Source organism: Oncorhynchus kisutch, linkage group LG3 (assembly GCF_002021735.2).
Source record: "Oncorhynchus kisutch isolate 150728-3 linkage group LG3, Okis_V2, whole genome shotgun sequence".
Lineage (NCBI taxonomy): Eukaryota > Metazoa > Chordata > Actinopteri > Salmoniformes > Salmonidae > Oncorhynchus > Oncorhynchus kisutch.
Genome location: NC_034176.2, coordinates 42,804,491 through 42,823,152, shown reverse-complemented (window position 1 = coordinate 42,823,152; position 18,662 = coordinate 42,804,491). Strand labels below are relative to the sequence as shown.

At 41.6% G+C, this 18,662-nt stretch overlaps 1 protein-coding gene across 2 annotated transcripts; it reads left to right on the top strand.

Annotated features, from left to right (window-relative positions):
• Positions 1-7,252: 7,252 nt before the first annotated feature.
• LOC116357784 (ubiquitin-associated domain-containing protein 1) lies at positions 7,253-18,062 on the top strand. Of its 2 annotated transcripts, none has more exons than XM_031806580.1 (10): positions 7,253-7,675; positions 8,386-8,506; positions 8,628-8,701; positions 8,925-9,029; positions 9,432-9,534; positions 13,348-13,459; positions 15,704-15,962; positions 17,210-17,296; positions 17,505-17,643; positions 17,848-18,062. In XM_031806580.1, exons 1-10 carry the CDS (start codon positions 7,538-7,540, stop codon positions 17,961-17,963), a joined length of 1,254 nt encoding a protein of 417 aa, XP_031662440.1. In that variant the 5' UTR covers positions 7,253-7,537; the 3' UTR covers positions 17,964-18,062. The 2 variants fall into 2 exon arrangements, with proteins under 2 accessions (XP_031662440.1, XP_031662437.1); XM_031806577.1 differs by having other exon boundaries at positions 8,922-9,029.
• The last annotated feature ends 600 nt before the right edge of the window (positions 18,063-18,662 follow it).

Here is an 18,662-nt window from a genome sequence, read left to right as displayed (position 1 = left end):
GCTTTGGGGCTGTTTTTCTGCAAAGGGACCAGGCCGACTGATCCGTGTAAAGGAAAGAATGAATGGGGCTATGTATCGTGAGATTTTGAGTGTAAACCTCCTTCCATCAGCAAGGGCATTGAAGATGAAACGTGGCTGGGTCTTTCAGCATGACAATGATCCCAAACACACCGCCCGGGCAACGAAGGAGTGGCTTCGTAAGAAGCATTTCAAGGTCCTGGAGTGGCCTAGCCAGTCTCCAGATCTCAACCCCATAGAAAATCTTTGGAGGGAGTTAAAAGTCCGTGTTGCCCAGCAACAGCCCCAAAACATCACTGCTCTAGAGGAGATCTGCATGGAGGAATGGGCCAAAATACCAGCAACAGTGTGTGAAAACCTTGTGAAGACGTTTGACCTCTGTCATTGCCAACAAAGGGTATATAACAAAGTATTGAGATAAACTTTTGTTCTTGACCAAATACTTATTTTCCACCATAATATGGAAATAAATTCATAAAAAATCCTCCAATTTGATTTTCTGGATTTTTTTCCCTAATTTCGTCTGTCATAGTTGAAGTGTACCTACAGGCCTGTCATCTTTGGTGGCTGACTAAATACTTTTTTGCCCCACTGTAGATACTTGTGTACCCATTTCCTCCAGCATCTTCACAAGGTCCTTTGCTGTTGTTCTGTGATTGATTTGCACTTTTCACACCAAAGTAAGTTCATCTCTAGGAGACAGAACGCGTCTCCTTCCTGAGCAGTATGACAGCTGCGTGGTCCCATGGTGTTTATACTTGCGTACTATTGTTTGTACAGATGAACATGGTACCTTCAGGTGTTTGGAAATTGCTCCCAAGAATGAACCAGATTTGTGGAGGTCTACAATTCTTTTCTGAGGCCTTTTGGCTGATTTCTTTAGATTTTCCTATGATGTCAATCAAAGAGGCACTGAGATTGAAGGTAGGCCTTGAAATACATCCACAGGTACACCTCCAATGATGTAAATTAGCCTATTAGAAGCTTCTAAAGCCATGACATAATTTTCTGGAATTTTCCAAGCTGATTAAAGGCACAGTCAACTTAGTGTTTGAAAACTTTTGACCCACTGGAATTGTGATACAGTGAATTATTAGTGAAATAATCTGTCTGTAAACAATTGTTGGAAAAATTACCTGTGTCATCCACAAAGTAGATGTCCTAACCAACTTGCCAAACCTATAGATTGTTAACAAGACATTTGTGGAGTGGTTGAAACACTTAGGTTGGAGTCATTAAAACGTTTATGTAAACGTCCGACTTCAACTGAACCTATGTGTACAGAAACAGTCTCAATGCTGTGCATGACCTGCACTGTCAAAAACTGAGCCCAAGAATAGACATGCCTGTTGAAAACTTCAACCAGCCATACACCTCTCATTATGACTGTGTGGGTGTGTGTTTTCTGGTTCACATCTGTGTGATGTGATCAATCAGTTTATTCCAGTTCTGGACTAAAAAATATGAATTGTATTTTAACAGCAACAGTTCCAACCTAGACTTTCTTTCAACAATCATTTCTACAGTAACATGTACAGTAGGCCTGCTCATTTTTCATCTACTGTTACTTTGGGTTGCACTATCAAAAAGCCTGTCAGTGTGTTTTGTTATACATCTGTGTGATGTGATCAGTCAGTTTATTCCAGTTCAGAATAAAAATTATTTATTGTATTTTAACAGCAACAGTTCCAACCTAGACGGATGTTTATTTTACTAGGCGAGTCAGTTAAGAACAATTTCTTATTTTCAATGACGGCTTAGGAACAGAGGGGCAGAACGACAGATTTTTACCTTGTCAGCTCGGGGATTCGATCTTGCAACCTTTCGGATACCAGTCCAATGCTCTAACCACTAGGCTTCCTACCACCCCATATGTAAGAGTGTTTTTAATGGGGGAAAATAAGCATGAATAGATATTTATATGGGTATTTAATTGAATTGTTATTTGTTTTTGTCTATATTGCATTTGTTTTAGGCATAATGGCAATGAAATGTATCGATATTTACGTAATATAGTTGCATATTTTCCAAAGCTTGGGTCCCAGGAAAAGTTTAAAACCCTTGTGTTATCTTAAGGGTAGAAAAATGACCCACCACTATGTTTACCAGCAGAGAAAACCCCCTAAATGATATTTTTTCAACTTGAAATTGGATGACTTTTCCTAGAGTGACCCCAACATTAGAAAAAATGAAACATCACCTTTGTTCATATTTCCATGAAAGCTGTACACCACCAGGGTACAAATATTGTCTTAGGGTCATTTTTGATCCAGCAGTTGTAAAATCATTTACACACCACAAAAACCACAAAGACACACACACACAATGGCAAAGTGAGATTGTGTGCTACTGACTGAACTCAGACAAAACTAAAACTTTCTTGTGCATGTGCAGCATCTCCCCTCCACGACCCAACACATGACTCAAGTTCACAGACAAAATAAAAACAATTTCAGACTAAATAAACATTTCTTGAAAGCATTGTTTACTAATGGGGAATGCAGTCAGAGGCTATAAAGGTGCTGCAGATGACAGTCCCCCCAGTTCTCGCTTTGCTGAAGCCATGAGTGCACGTTTCAGTGCCCAACAGGTCGTAAATCAGATTTTTTTCAGATGTCCAGGAGGAACAAGTGAGCAATGATTTAGAAGAGGAGGTATCTGAATTAGAAGATTGGGAAGAATACAACCCAGAGCACGATGCATCAGATGAAGATGAAATCCCCCAAGCTGAAATATTTTTTGGGGTCAAAGAACATCAAAATAACATTGTCCTTGTCACCATATGACAACCAGAGCAAGATGGCAGGACAAAATGTCATAAGGATGACCCCAGGGCCCACAAGACATGTAGTTAGTTGCCCATGCCCAGGACATCTCCAAAACATTGTACATGTTCATCACACCAGCCATCGAAAAAAATACTGGAGATGACAAATTTGGAGGGTTTCTGTAAATATGGAGACAACTGGAAAAGGATTGATGAGATTGACCTGCGTGCCTACATAAGGCTGCTAATCTTAGCGGGTGTATATATAGGTCCCGAGGCTAGGCTACATGTAGTCTCTGGGATACAGAGAGTGGCACAATGCCACTGCAAGTCTTCAACACTTCCTCAAGAATGCTATGTTTTGATAACCGTGAGTCAAGACCTGCAAGTGAGAGACAAACTGGCGGCCATAAGAGGTCTGGGAGAAGTGGTTGGAGCGTCTGCCATACCTCTATAACCCTGGGCCTCTATAACCCTGGGCCTGAAGTAACAGTGGATGAGCAACTGGTTCCATTCAGAGGTACATTTCTATTTACATATCTGTAATGTAAGTGATTTTCACTGTTCATTTTTATTATGTATTGCTGTAATATCATTGATTTATGTGATCGTTTTCTGTGACACTGATACTAATTACTGATAGTAATCTCTTTTGTCAAAAGGACTCTGTCCTTTCCGGCAGTATATGCCCAGCAAGCCAGCAAAGTATGGCATCAAGATATGGGTGGCCTGTGACACACAATCCAGCTATGCTTGGAAGATGCACAGGGAAGCCGACCGGTGGAGGCCTGGAGAAGAACCAGATGACAGTCCTGGGCTGTGCTTGACGTGACAGATGGATTTAGGGGGCACAATGTCACGTGTGACAAATTCTTCACCTCTTATTAACTCAGCCAGCAGCTCCTGAAGAGGAAGATCACCATGGTTGGCACAGTTAGAAAGAACAAGCCTGAGCTCCCCCCGTGCAATCCTCGCAACAAGGGGGAGAGAGGCCTTCTCATCAAAGTTTGCCTTCACCACCACTATAGTTTCTTACCTCCCAAAGAGGAACAAGAATGTGGTCCTCCTGAGCACACTGCACAAAACGGCTGAGACCAGTGATCGTGAGGACAGGAAGCCAGCTGTCATCCTGGACTACAACCACAACAAAGGACGCGTAGGGTCCTGAGGCTGCATCTGGGGCAGGCAAGAGGAGGAGATGCCAATTCTGCCCCCCAAAGAAGGACTGTAAAAACAAATATGATGTGCTGCACATGTGAGAAATACATCTGCAAAGTCCATGCACACACACTTGCAAACTGTCCTACATGTGCTAATTAAAGCTAATTGGATGTTCTTCACGTTTTTGTTTTGTATATATTATCTGATTTTATTCTTATTTATTTTTGTTGTTTATACACCTTGTGGGTGGAGGCAATGGTTAAAACATGGGAGAAGACTAGTATTTTGTAGTTGAATTCCTCATTGTACAGTATATAAGAATATATCACGATGTTGCCAAAAAAGTTCAAGACTGTTGTTTCCCTTCAATAAAATGCATTCAAAACTACTTTCTGCACATTTCTGCTACTTTCTTAGGCTATACAAGTGTTATTTCTTGCTAAAAATGTGTGTTTACACCTATGTGGTACCTTTAGCAATAATAATAATAATAAACATTTTCTTTAGTAAAGAAAACAATTGTGACAGGTGTGTTGTAATAAAAACAACTGGTGTCCACCGATTAAATGCAGTCTTTCTGCATTGTGAAGAGGGAAAACCCAGATATTCACAAAGTTTGTGATGAATACTGGTTGTTTGTTCATGCAAAATAGATTTGGGGTTTAAAATTCAATTAAGCTGCTTTATTTTAGGGGTTTAGTGAAGGCGAGCCATTTTTTACCCTTACGACAGGAGTATACAGAATGTTAAGACTACACAAGGGTTAAGAACCCCTGCTCTTCATGGTCAATCAGCAGTCTGAAGTGACCATACCTCATTTACTGCGATGTAGCCTCCGAAGACATCAGGTCTTTCATACTTCTTGCGCTTAGCTGAGCTGAGCAGAGCTATTGTGAAGGAAGTTGTCAAGGACGTGAGTTTGTGTTTATACAGGATGTACTGCCCTCACCTACCATAAACCAATCATATCAGTGCGGAACAATGCAGAGGCCTTCACATTGTTACAACATTTGAAAGGTGCACAGTAATGCAGTAAGGAGCTTGGCCGCTGCATGCCTCCGGAGGCACTGTAATTGCGTCACACCCTCCATACTAAGTCTCCGACAACATTTTCGGATCAAGCATAAATTGACTTTAGTTTAGTTTAGTTTTTGAGTCTTTTAATGTCGGTTTTGTACGCAAGCTGAAAATATAATATTTTTGGTTATTAAAAATACATTTCACAGCGGTTTAGATGGTACAATGATTCTCTACACTGCTTATACACAACTTATTTTGTCAGTTAAACTAAAATTTTAGAAACCAGGAAATGGCGGAGCGATTTTTGCATATTGCACCTTGAAATGTTTTCTAACGTTGGCAAGTATGGACCCAGTGTGTTTCCATGGCCCATTCAACCCAATGCATTGCACTGTTTATGAAATACATATTGACCTACAGAAAAAAGTTAAGGGGATACTGGAAGTAGTGACATGTGTAGAATCTGAATTGTAATGTGTTTCCCAAGAAAGGCTGATCCTTCTGTGGCCAAAATGGGATGCCTCAGTAAGGCAATATTTATACTGAACAAAAATATAAAACACAACATGTAAAGTTTTGGTCCCATGTTTCATGAGCTGAAATCAAAAATCACAAACATGTTCCATGTTTACATCCCTGTTAGTGAGCATTTCTCTTTTGCCAAGATAATCCATCTACCTGACAGGTGTAGCATATCAAGAAGCTGATTAAACAGCATGATCATTGCACAGGTGCACCTTGTGCTGGGGACAATATAAAGCCACTCTAAAATGTGCAGTTTTATTACACAGATGTCTCAAGTTTTGAGGGAGCGTGCAATTGACATGCTGACTGCAGGAATGTCCACCAGAGCTGTTCCCATCAAATTAAATGTTAATTTCTCGACCAAAAAGCCTCATCCAATGTCGTTTGAGAATTTGGCAGTATGTCCAACCGGCTTCACAACCGCTGACCATGTGTAACCACGCCAGCTCAGGACCTCCACATCCGGCTTCTTCACCTGCAGGATCGTCTGAGACCAGCCACCCAGACAGCTGATGAAACTGTGGGTTTGCATAGCCGAAGAATTTCTGCACAAACTCTCAGAAAACGTCTCAGGGAAGCTCATCTGCGTGCTCATCATTCTCACCAAGTTCTTTACATGACTACAATTCGGCATCGTAAAATGACTTCAGTGGCCAAATGCTCACCTTCGATGGCCACTGGCACGCTGGAGAAGTGTGCTCTTCACGGATGAATCCTATGGCATTGTGTAGGCAAGCAGTTTGCTGATGTCAACGTTGTGAACATAGTGCCCCATGGTGGCAGTAGGGTTATGGTATGAGCAGGCATAAGCTACGGACATTGAGCACAATTGCATTTTATTGATGGCAATTTGAATACCGTGAGATACCGTGACGAGATCCTGAGGCCCATTGTCGTGCCGCCATCACTTCATCTTTCAGCATGATAATGCACGGCCCCATGTCACAAGGATCTGTACACAATTCCTGGAAGCTGAAAATGTCCCAGTTCTTCTATGGCCTACATATGGCCTACATACTCACCCACCCGCCAATATTCAGCAACTTCGCAAAGCCACTGAAGAGGAGTGGGACAACATTCCACAGTCAACAGCCTGATCAACTCTATGCGAAGGAGATGCATGAGAAATGATGGTCACACCATATACTAGGGTTCCCGAGTGGCGCAGCGGTCTAAGGCACTGCATCTCAATACTAGAGAGCTAATGTTAGTAAACATACCCTGGTTCGATCCCGGGCTGTAACGCAACCTGCCGTGATCGAGAGAGTCCCATAGGGCGGCGCACAACTGGCTCAGCATCGTCTGGGTTTAGGGGAGGGTTTGGCCGGGGTAGGCCGTCATTGTAAATAAGAATTTCTTCTAAACTGACTTGCCTAGTTAAATAAAGGTAAAAAAATTAATAATAATAATTTAAAAAAAAAAAAATATATATATATATATATATATATATATATATATATATATACTGACTGGTTTTCTGATCCACACCTCTACCTTTAACCAACAGATACATATCTGTTTTCCCATTCATGTGAAATCCATAGATTAGGGCCTAATTTATTTATTTAAATTGACTGATTTCCTTATATGAACTGTAAATCAAATCTTTGAAATTGCTGCATGTTGCATTTATGTTTATGTTCAGTGTAGTAGGCCCAGGCACTGCAGGCTTTGTCTCCCTCTTCTGGTGGTACATTTTAGGATTAACAGCTCAGCTAAATGAGCGCGAAACTACACAATTTAAAACTACAATTCCCATATTGCACAGGGACAAACGTTGCCTAGGTTCAAAGGTTAATCATAACCAACACAATAGTATACTTGGCAAGCTGCTCGGCTCTTGGAGAAAGATAAACAACTCTTCTTTGCGAAATTAACAGCACTCGACTGCTATAGCATTGAAGTCCGATCAAACTGTTTGAAAATCATAAGTGTAGGTGTTTGCACTATTGTCGTTTTTCGAAGGCGCTAGCTAATGTTAGCAAACTAACGTAGCCATCACTGAACTGGCTCGCTAGCTATATAGTTACACACAAAACTACAGCTATGTTTGTGCAAGAAGAGAAGATATTCGCTGGAAAAATATTAAAAATCCACATTTGTACTATAGAGGGTACAGAGTGGTTGGAAGAAGTAACAGAGGATACCACTATTGAACAACTCAAAGAGAAGTGCTTGAAACATGTATGCTTGTTTATTTTCTTACTTGCTCATTGATTGGTGTTTGCCCGGGTGAAATTGTAACGTAGTTGTGTAACTTCGGATGTTTGCAGCCCTAGTTGAAATAGTCAATGTCGGTGTCAGTCGTTCCGTATTTAGAGTAACTGGGTAGACACTGCTATTTATAATTTAGCAAGTTGATTCACAAGTTAGCGAGCCTAGGCGCACCCCATGAGCTCCTTGGCTAAATGTGATAGCTAGCCTAGCCCAAATGCTCGTGTCTGTTGGTGTAGCTATGTAAGTTAAGTTACTCTGTTTATGTTCCTAGGCTCCTGCCTTCTGAGTTTTCCTTATTTGTTCCACAGACTATACTATACTACACAGACTATACTGTACTGTTGCTATTTAGGGCTACCTAAATATATTCGTCTATAAGTGCCAGTATGATGCCCCACATGCAGCTAGCCTACCCCATATGGCTGCCAGTCTCTTTCTGCACTGCATCCTAGTACAAATTTAGACAGTAAGAGACCCAGCTAATGCAGAAATCATTGGTACCTTTAGAAATATGTTTGGCTGTTGATATAGGGCTAGCTAGCCTATCCATTACCAATTATTTGCTTGGTTAAATAAAAACAACAGTAATATAATTACCAGAGTAAAAGTACTGCTATTTGTTCCTGTCGATTGGATTATTATACAAAAAATTGGGGGGGGGGGTTGTTTTTTTGCAGTATGTACATGGAAGTCTCGAAGACCCCAAAACAATCACACACCATAAACTTGTCCATGCTGCCACGGAGAGGATCCTTACAGAAACTAAAACGGTTGCAGATGAAAATCTAAAAGATAAAGGTACTTCTATGGATTTAAAGGTTTGAAGTTGTCTCAATGTTAATATTTTCCAATCAAACAATTAGCTGATATGTTCAATGCTACTACATGCCATTAAGTGAATGTTTTCCTTTGGTTTTAGATTTTCTTCTACTGATAAAGAAGAGACCACTGCCACCCCCTCTGAAAATAGCTGACATAACTGCAGAGGAAAAGGTAGGCCAAACAACAGGTTTAAATACTCTCCCTAATTGTATTGGTTTGTGGCTTATCTAACTCGGCACTTCAACTCAATAGGCACCGATCATCAGACAAAAATGTTTAATGAATTGCTAAGACTGCTAGAACCAGGGACAACACAACAAGAAACGTATTACGTCCAACTTGTTGTACTGTTTGCAACTATCTTAATGTGTGTTTCCTCCTTGTCTGTCAGAAGAAGCAGGATAACAAGGCTCCAGATAAAGATGCCATCCTGAAGGCCACCGCCGGCCTGTCCACCCGCCACACAGACCGCACTGTCACCCAGCATAACATCAGAGATGTAAGTACAGCACAATACAGTAAATAACCTGTCAGAATGCATAGTTCAAAGCACTTCAGGAGCTTTCCACTGAGTATTGTACCGAAATTGAACTATAATCCTAAAATGTCGCCTGCAAACTTATCAGAGACATATTAAAATGAGTGAATTTGGTCATATTAAGCCTATTCTAAATCCCTGATACTAAGATTTTATTTGTTTATTTAACCAGGAAGTTCAAATGAGGCCAGAAGACCTCATTCCCAAAGAACCTCATTCTTAAAGAGAGGTTATTCATTCTGGTTTATGTGTATAAACCAGAATGAATAACCTCTTTAAGAATGAGGTTCTTTGGGAATGAGGTCTTCTGACCTCATTGGAACTTCCTGGTTAAATAAACAAATAAAATACATTTTCTATCAGTTTCAGACAGAGCTCAGGAAAATCCTTGTCTCTCTCATTGAAGTGGCCCAGAAGCTTCTCGCCTTGAACCCCGATGCTGTGGAGCTCTTCAAAAAGGCCAATGGTACAGTGTGCAGACATTATTTCATTATCAAAGATTGTTTTTGGTAACTGCCTTGCAGGGCTAAGAGGCTGGTTTTGCATTTGTTTATTTTGTATTTTTTAACTAGGCAAGTCGGTTAAGAAGAAATTCTTATTTACAATGATGGCCTGGGAACAGTGGGTTAATTCCCTTTGTTCAGGGCCAGAACGACAGATTTTTACCTTGTCAGTTCAGGGATTCGATCAAGCAACCTTTCGGTTACGGCCCAACGCTCTAACCACTAGGCTACCTGCCGCCCCAATGGCTACCTGATGTTTTTTTAAATGAACAACAAGTTGGAGCTGTAACAGTCATATTGTCACTGAGCTTATGTATAAGTGACAGAATAGTGCATAATGTAAGCGATAATCAACTACGTTCTCTGGAAAATAATGTGCGACGTGGAACTCGCCTTCCATATTATTTTCCAGAGTACGCATTAGAGCTCCAAAGTTGATTATCCATATCCATTATATACCATAATTTAACACATTTGATGCTAGAAATGTGTTCAACATCCACTGAAGTAGCTAGCAAGTTTACTAGATATCTATAGTAGTTGCCTTGGTAACCAAACAAATAGACTTGCTAGCTCAGCTAACCAAATCCATAGAAATCAGTATGATTCGATTCTGATTTCTATGGCCAAAGCATTAGTCCTAGCTTGCTATTATGAAAATCTAATTCAACAATGCCAATAATGTTTTCAAATCAACTTTTGCTTTCAAAAGCAGCTCAAACAGAACATGTAAGTATGAATTTCATAGCCACCGAATTATACTGTGCATTATAGGGAATTATAAACTGGGTGGTTCGAGCCCTGAATGCTGATTGGCTGAAAATCGTGGTATATCAGACCGTATACCACGGGTATGACAACATTTTATTTTTACTGCTCTAATTACGTTGGTAACCAGTTTATAATAGCAATAAGGCACATCTGGGCTTTGTGGGTTGGCATCGTGCCTAAGAACAGCCCTTAGAAGTAGTATGTTGGCCATAAACCAAACCCCCTCGTGCCTTATCGCTTAATTATACAGCGGGTGGGTCTAATTCTGAATGCTGATTGGTTAAAACTGCGTTGCAGTCGGTGTCTATTCCACAAGTTACCACTGGCTAGATCTATGCTGTTAAAATGCCTATTTACTCTGTTCCATCTGACTGTGCAATCCCGTGTCTCATCAGCCCAGCCAGGCAATTTATAAACTTGATCTCTACTATAAAAATAATCTAGACATTATCTCACCTTTCTTTTAGACTAACATTTAGTTTTCAACAGCGGAGATTTGTATAAATCTTGCTTTCTGACATTTGCAACATTTCAGTATTCAAATTTGAGACAGACAGGCAGCTTTTCTCAGCCAGTCGAAATCATGAATCAGCAAACATTTTTATGGATACAAAGAAATTTCAATTAACAGGTAAAGCTAAATGAAGTGCACCTAGTTAGCAGTCTTTCTAGCTTCAGTTTGAAGTGATTGTGTTAGCTGTGTTGTTGGCTAGCTCCTGAACAACAGTGTCCAGATGAGAGTACATTTTCTATGCCAGGTGAAATCGCACATCATTAGCTCATTGTTATGGATGTGTCCCAAAAAATATCACTACAAAGCTTAAACAAACGCAAGTGCAGCTGTTATTCTGGCTGCACTGTTTGACATGACTGTAAGTTAGCTGTAGTTGAAAAGCTAGCAAGCATGGGATAAGAACATTGCCAGCCAGTATGGCAATGGAACATTTGGAACGAACGACTGGGTTGCGCCAATACAGTTGAAGTCGGAAGTTTACATATACTTAGGTTGGAGTCATTAAAACTTGTTTTTCAACCGCTCCACAAATGTCTTGTTAACAAACTATAGTTTTGGGAAGTCGGTTAGGACATCTACTTTGTGCAAGACACAAGTAATTTGTCCAACAATTGTTTACAGACAGATTATTTCACTTATAATTCACTATCATAATTCCATTGGGTCAGAAGTTTACATGCACTAAGTTGACTGTGCCTTTTAAACAGCTTGGAGAATTACAGAAAATAATGTCATGGCTTTAGAAACTTCTGATAGGCTAATTGACCTCATTTGAGTCAATTGGTGTACCTGTGGATATATTTCAAGGCCTACCTTCAAACTCAGTGCCTCTTTGCATGGGAAATCAAAAGAAATCAGCCAATACCTCAGGAAAATAAAATGATATACCTTCACAAGTCTGGTTCATCCTTGGGAGCAATTTCCAAACACCTGAAGCGACCATGTTCATCTGTACAAACAATAGTACGCAAGTATAAACACCATGGGACCACGCAGCCATCATACCACTCAGGAAGGAGACTCATTCTGTCTCCTAGAGATGAACCTACTTTGGTGTGAAAAATACAAATAAATTCCAGAACAACAGCAAAGGACCTTGTGAAGATGCTGGCGGAAACGGGTACAAAAGTATCAATATCCACAGTAAAACTATTCCTATATTGAGATAACCTGAAAGGCCGCTCAGCAAGGAAGAAGCCGCTGCTCCAAAACCGCCATAAAAAAGCCAGACTACGTTTTGCAACTGGACATGGGGACAAAGATCGTACTTTTTTGGAGAAATGTCCTCTGGTCTGATGAAACAATAATATAACTACTTGGCCATAATGACTATTTTTATGTTTGGAGGAAAAAGGGGGAGGCATGGCAAGCCGAAGAACACCATCCCATCCGTGAAGCACGGGTGGCAGCATCATGTTGTGGGGGTGCTTTGCTGCAGGAGGGACTGGTGCACTTCACAAAATAGATGGCATCATGAGGTTGGAAAATTATGTGGATATATTGAAGCAACATCTCAAGACATCAGTCAGGAAGTTACATTTGCGACCAAGCTTTATCTTCCAAATGGACAATGACCCTAAGCATACTTCCAAAGTTGTAGGAAAATGGCTTAAGGACAACAAAGTCAAGGTATTAGAGTGGCCATCACAAAGCCCTGATCTCAATCAACCCTGTAGATAAATCGTGGACAGAACTGAAAAAGAGTGTGTGAGGAAGGAGGCCTACAAACCTGACTCAGTTACACCAGCTCTGTGAGGAGGAATGGGCCAAAATTCGCCCAAATTATTGTGGGAAGCTTGTGGAAAGCTACCCAAAACGTTTGACCCAAGTTAAACAATTTAAAGGCAATGCTACCAAATACTAATTGAGTGTATGTAAACTTCTGACCCACTGGGAATGTGATGAAAGAAATAAAAGCTGAAATAAAACCTTTCTACTGTTATTCTGACATGTCACATTCTTAAAATAAAGTGGTCATCCTAACTGACCTAAAACATGGAATTTTTACTAGGATTAAATGTCAGGAATTGTGAAAATCGGAGTTAAATGTATTTGGCTAAGGTGTATGTAAACTTCTGACTTCAACTGTAGATAGAGAACAAAAAGACTAAATGACTGTGTCACATCTCTGGCAACCGAACCGATAGAACGAATGAATGACTGACCAGCCAGCTTGGGTAGCAACCCTAGATTTGTGTCAGTACTTTATCTTGTGGAATGATTAAATAGTAGGAATAAATTCATCAAAATAAAAATATATATATTTCGGTAACCCGTTGTATAAAAGTGATAATGCCAGAGAAGCCGGTGTTTGGAGGAGATATTGGCACGGTTTTCCAATATATCCCTCAAACACCGGCTTCTCGGGCATTATCACTTAAATAATGCACGCTCTAGAATTCCCTTCAAGGCAGTCAGTAGCAATGCCATGGCATGAAGTATTATTATAGTTATACTATTATTCACTAATATTGTGTGTGTGGTTTGTCAGCCATGCTGGATGATGAGGAGGAGGAGGACCGGGTGGATGAGACGACCCTTCAGCAGCTGACTGAGATGGGTTTCCCTGAGAGCAGAGCCATCAAAGCTCTCAGGCTCAACCAGTGAGTCACAATCAATAATACTTATCACCTGAAGTCCAAATGAGATAATCACTGACACAAGGAGTGCAGGGTTGTTTCTGAATCAAAAGGGGGTGTGACGGGGGTGTGGCAATGGGCATGCTCAGCTCATGGTTAGTGCTATCTTGGCCCAGCTGTATTTGGTCAAGGCCCTGGGCAAGAACATTTGAGGCCCCCGTCTTGGCCGCGGGGCTATTTCCTGCAATTCTGCAGATTTTTCCATGAAGCTGAGAGAACTTTTGCCGTTTGTAAGCCAATTTTCTGCAGTTCTGCTATAGAGCTGAGAGAACATTTAGCTATTTTCCTGCATGTTTCCCCCTGCAATTTTATGCGTTTTTGCCATGCCTAATGCGGTGTTCTTATGCTCAAACATGACAACAAAACCAATACTCCTGAATTCATTGTTTTTGTCTAGCTTTTAGTTGAGTGATTTTTATTTCTCAGTTATTTTAAAAATATATAGGTCCATTACCTTTTTTATTTTTTTACATACTTGATACTAACTCTTTAGTTTTTTCTATATACAACAACAGAATGTTTTTCCATCCCAAAAATGAACCCTCCCCTCTGAAAACATTGTTTGGACCTAAACAAATTATTTGGCCGTTCGTTTCTAGGCAAAACAAAAAGAAATCTGTAGTGTTTAAGATGATGGAAGATTGTTATTTTATGGGCATGGCCTTATTTCTATTACATCATATTGGATGACACTCATTCATGTTCAATGTCACTGCGATTGGTTTACGCTGCCACATGATACTCAAATTTTCACCATTACCATCATGAGGTTGCTACAACCTAGCCTATGAATAAAAGTTTACAACGTAGGTGCACACAGGGCGAGACACCAAATTTAGGGTGACAGTGACACTTTTTTTTTGTTTTGATACATGGACAGACAGTGTCATTTAAATACTGCCTTGCACACTCTTGCCTGCATCTAGCTGATATAGGGTGTAATCATTAGTCCAACAGTTTCAAACGAAAGTTTCTAATTGACAAATTCAGATATGTTTATAGTCGCTTTGTTCCGTTTGCTTCCTTTTAAGAAACATTTTCCAACAGAATCGTCAGAATAAAATCACCCCCAATCGCATGTAAACACAGTTCGCTTTCATAGCTGCCACGTTGTATTCCTTCTCGCATCTATGCGCTCTCCTCCTCTCACCTCTTCCCTTCCGCTTGTGGACTTCAATGTGCAACACATCAGCTGAGAAAAAACCTTTCCAAGCCAAACCGCTACACTCAGCCTACGTCATTGTCACCATATTAGCTAAAGTAACGTCATAGTCAGCATAGCTAATTGAACTAACGTGTTAGTAAACCCGCTACAATCATGCAGTAATGTTAGTGTACTGTATAGTCACTAAGCTGTTACACCGGCGGCCCTGGTGGCAATACATTTGTAAAAACTGAAAGCTTACCCTGAGTTCCAGTGTTGTTGGAAAGTCAAAGCCAGCTAGCTAACATAGCATCCCTCTGTTTGAGCAGGGTGTTCAGTAGGCTAAACTAGCTAGCTGCATTTGCTAGCAAAGTGAGTGAGAGAAATTACTCTCGCTTCTCCATTTTGGAAGAAATTAATTTAACTGTTCAACTATTGTCTTTCTCTCTCTGAGTCAACTACTCACCACATTTTATACACTAGTGCTAGCTAGCTGTAGTTTATGCTTTCAGTACTAGATTAATTCTCTGATCCTTTGATCGGGTGAACAAAATGTCAGTTCATGCTGCAAGAGCTCTGAGGTTGGAGGAAGTCCTCATAATTACTGTGTAAATCTATGGAAGGGGGTGAGAACCACGAGCCTCCTAGGTTTTGTGTTGAAGTCAATGTACCCAGAGGAGGATGGGAAGCTAGCTGTCTTACGGCTACACCATGGCGCTACCTTAAAGAGTGCTGTTGAGGCTACTGTAGAACTTCTTTGCAAAATAGTGTTTTAATCGATTATTTGGTGACGTGATAATATTTAGTATAGTTTTATCTAAAAAATAATAAATGTCTGACATACATGTTTTTATTTTTTAGAGTTCACTGAGGATGGACCACTGCCCTGGAGTGTAGTCTGAGTCAATGATACTGGTCAGTGGTCATATCAGTGAAGTCTATAAAGAATCAATTAGACACTTAGCCTGTGATTCTATCCATCACAACAAGTGAGTCCAGTCTGATCCGCTGAGTCTGAAACAACAACATTCATCCATGCCCCTCCCTCACTGCCTCTCCTGCAGCATGTCAGTGACCCAGGCCATGGAGTGGCTGATTGAGCACGTAGACGACCCCACGGTGGACACCACCCTGCCCGGCCAGGGCACCCCAGGAGCAGTAGGAGCCACAGCACCACCCCTGATCCCCTCTATCTCTGCCTCATTTCCAAACCTCCTCCGCACCGTCTCCCAGACTAACACAGATTCCGCCGCCAGGCAGGACGAACTCACTGAGATCTTCAAGAGGATCCGAAGGAAAAGAGAGTTCAGGCCTGAGTCACGGGTGAGTGTTCTCTCTGTCCCAATGCTCTGGGATATACCAAGCTAAAACTGTTACATGTTAGACTGGTCCCATATCTGTTTGTGCTGAATAGTCAACTGAAGGATTTGGCAAGACGACAAACACATCTGTGACCAGGCAAGATACCTTCCTAATATTGAGTTTGCACACCAATTTACCCTCAGAACAGCCTCAATTCATCAGCCTCAACTCTACAAGATATCGAAAGCGTTTCACAGGGATGCTGGCCTATGGTGCGCCTGACACGTACTACCGTACCCCGTTCAAAGGCACTTCAAACTTTTTGTCTTGCTCAGTACACATACACGTTTCCATTGTTTCAAGGCTTAAAAATCCTTTAACCTGTCTCCTCCCCATTGCTATTGCAACCTCTTTGCCATAAGGAATTGTTTAATAATAAAAATAATGGAACCTTTATTTAACTATGCAAGTCAGTTAAGAACAAATTCAAATTTACAATGACAGCCTACCCCGGCCAAACCCAGGCGACGCTGGGCCAATTGTGCGCCACCCTATGGGACTCCCAATCACGGCCGGATGTGATGCAGCCTGGAATTGAGACCAAAAGCTCAAGAGAAGTTAAGATTTTATTACCAAGGATGCCGCCAGCTGAATGCATACATTTTTAGAAAGTTCAAAACACATCTTATACTCTTCTCTCCTTTTAGTCACCACCCCAGCTATACATTTTATGACCCCTAATGAGTATCCCATATCTGGACTGTGGAATGTCCACGGTCCTCTCTTTGTTTAGCTTGATGTCAGAATCACACCCTGTCCATCTTCATTGTCCTGCGCCTGACCCTGTTCTCTGATGCTAGGCAATTTCCACTTATCTGATTAGGTCAACTTTTCCAAATTAGCATACACACAGTTTCATGGCCTGAGCTCCATTAATACTCACTTGTTAATGATTATTCACTAAACAAGAATCAAACAAACTAGTTTAAAATGAAACATGTTACATTTGAACAGAATCTGTCAACTGATTGAAGGGGATTTAAAAAGTGATATAAATAAGGGATCATAGCTTTCACCTGGAACGAGCAATTACTAATGTTTTGTACACTGTGTATATAGCTGTTAGTTAGCTTACCTAAAATGTCGTAAACTGTGTCTCTGCTACTCCCTTACTGAATGTTGGCTTCAAACTGTGATAAACTATTGGTTCTTTTATAGATTGACTGTGTAATGATAAACTAACTCCGTATCGTTCTTTGTCTCTGCAGGCTGTCATTGCGTTGATGGAGATGGGCTTTGATGAGAAGGAGGTGGTCGATGCCCTGAGAGTCAATAACAACCAACAGGATGCTGCAGTAGGTTTTACTGTCCACACTGAGGAATAAAGGATCAAAGAAAATGAAGCACACACTTATTGAGTAACAAAATAAGTCATTGCTTCCTGTCTTCTATGAATGGACTGCTTTTTACAGCTCTTACCCATGTTGTCATTTGGAATGAGAACTGTTTCTCCATTGACCGTCCTAGTTTAAGAGAAGTTAACTCGCCGATCTAAACCCACAGTGCGAGTGGCTGCTGGGGGACAGGAAGCCGTCTCCGGAGGACTTGGATAAAGGCATCGACATCAACAGTTCTCTGTTCCAGGCCATCCTGGAGAACCCTGTGGTCCAGCTGGGCCTCACCAATCCCAAAACACTGCTGGGTAGGTTTGGAGTAAAACAAATTGTTCAGTTAAAATTTTAGTAAAAATTAACAAAGCTCAGAGGATAAGGGGAGGGGGTGGACCTGTTCATCAAGCATCACGCTACAGAAACATGCTTCAGTCCTATGGGCCGCTCAGACGAGGCTACTTGTTGAATTGTTGTAAAGTCTCTAAAACCCTCTAAAACCTTCTGTTTGTGTGTAGCGTTTGAGGACATGTTGGAGAACCCTCTGAACAGCACCCAATGGATGAATGACCCTGAGACTGGGCCTGTCATGCTGCAGATCTCCAGAATCTTCCAGACACTCAACCGCACGTAGAGTGTGTGAGTGTGTGAGTGTGTGAGTGTGTGAGTGTGTGAGTGTGTGAGTGTGTGAGTGTGTGAGTGTGTGAGTGTGTGAGTGTGTGAGTGTGTGAGTGTGTGAGTGTGTGAGTGTGTGAGTGTGTGAGTGTGTGAGTGTGTGAGTGTGTGAGTGTGTGTGAGCTTGTGCGTGTGGGTGAGCTTGTGGGTGAGCTTGTGCGTGTGGGTGAGCTTGTGCGTGTGGGTGAGCTTGTGCGTGTGTGTGGGTGAGCTTGTGCGTGTGGGTGAGCTTGTGCGTGTGGGTGAGCTTGTGCGTGTGTGTGGGTGAGCTTGTGCGTGTGGGTGAGCTTGTGTGTGTGGGTGAGCTTGTGTGGGTGAGCTTGTGTGTGTGTGGGTGAGCTTGTGTGTGTTTGTGTGTGTGTGTGAGCTTGTGGGTGAGCTTGTGTGTGTGGGTGAGCTTGTGGGTGAGCTTGTGTGTGTGTGTGGGTGAGCTTGTGTGTGGGTGAGCTTGTGTGTGTGTGTGTGGGGGTGAGCTTGTGTGTGTGTGTGGGGGTGAGCTTGTGTGTGAGTGTGTGAGTGTGTGAGCTTGAGCGTGTGGGTGAGCTTGAGCGTGTGGGTGAGCTTGTGCGTGTGGGTGAGCTTGTGGGTGAGCTTGTGCGTGTGGGTGAGCTTGTGCGTGTGGGTGAGCTTGTGCGTGTGTGTGGGTGAGCTTGTGCGT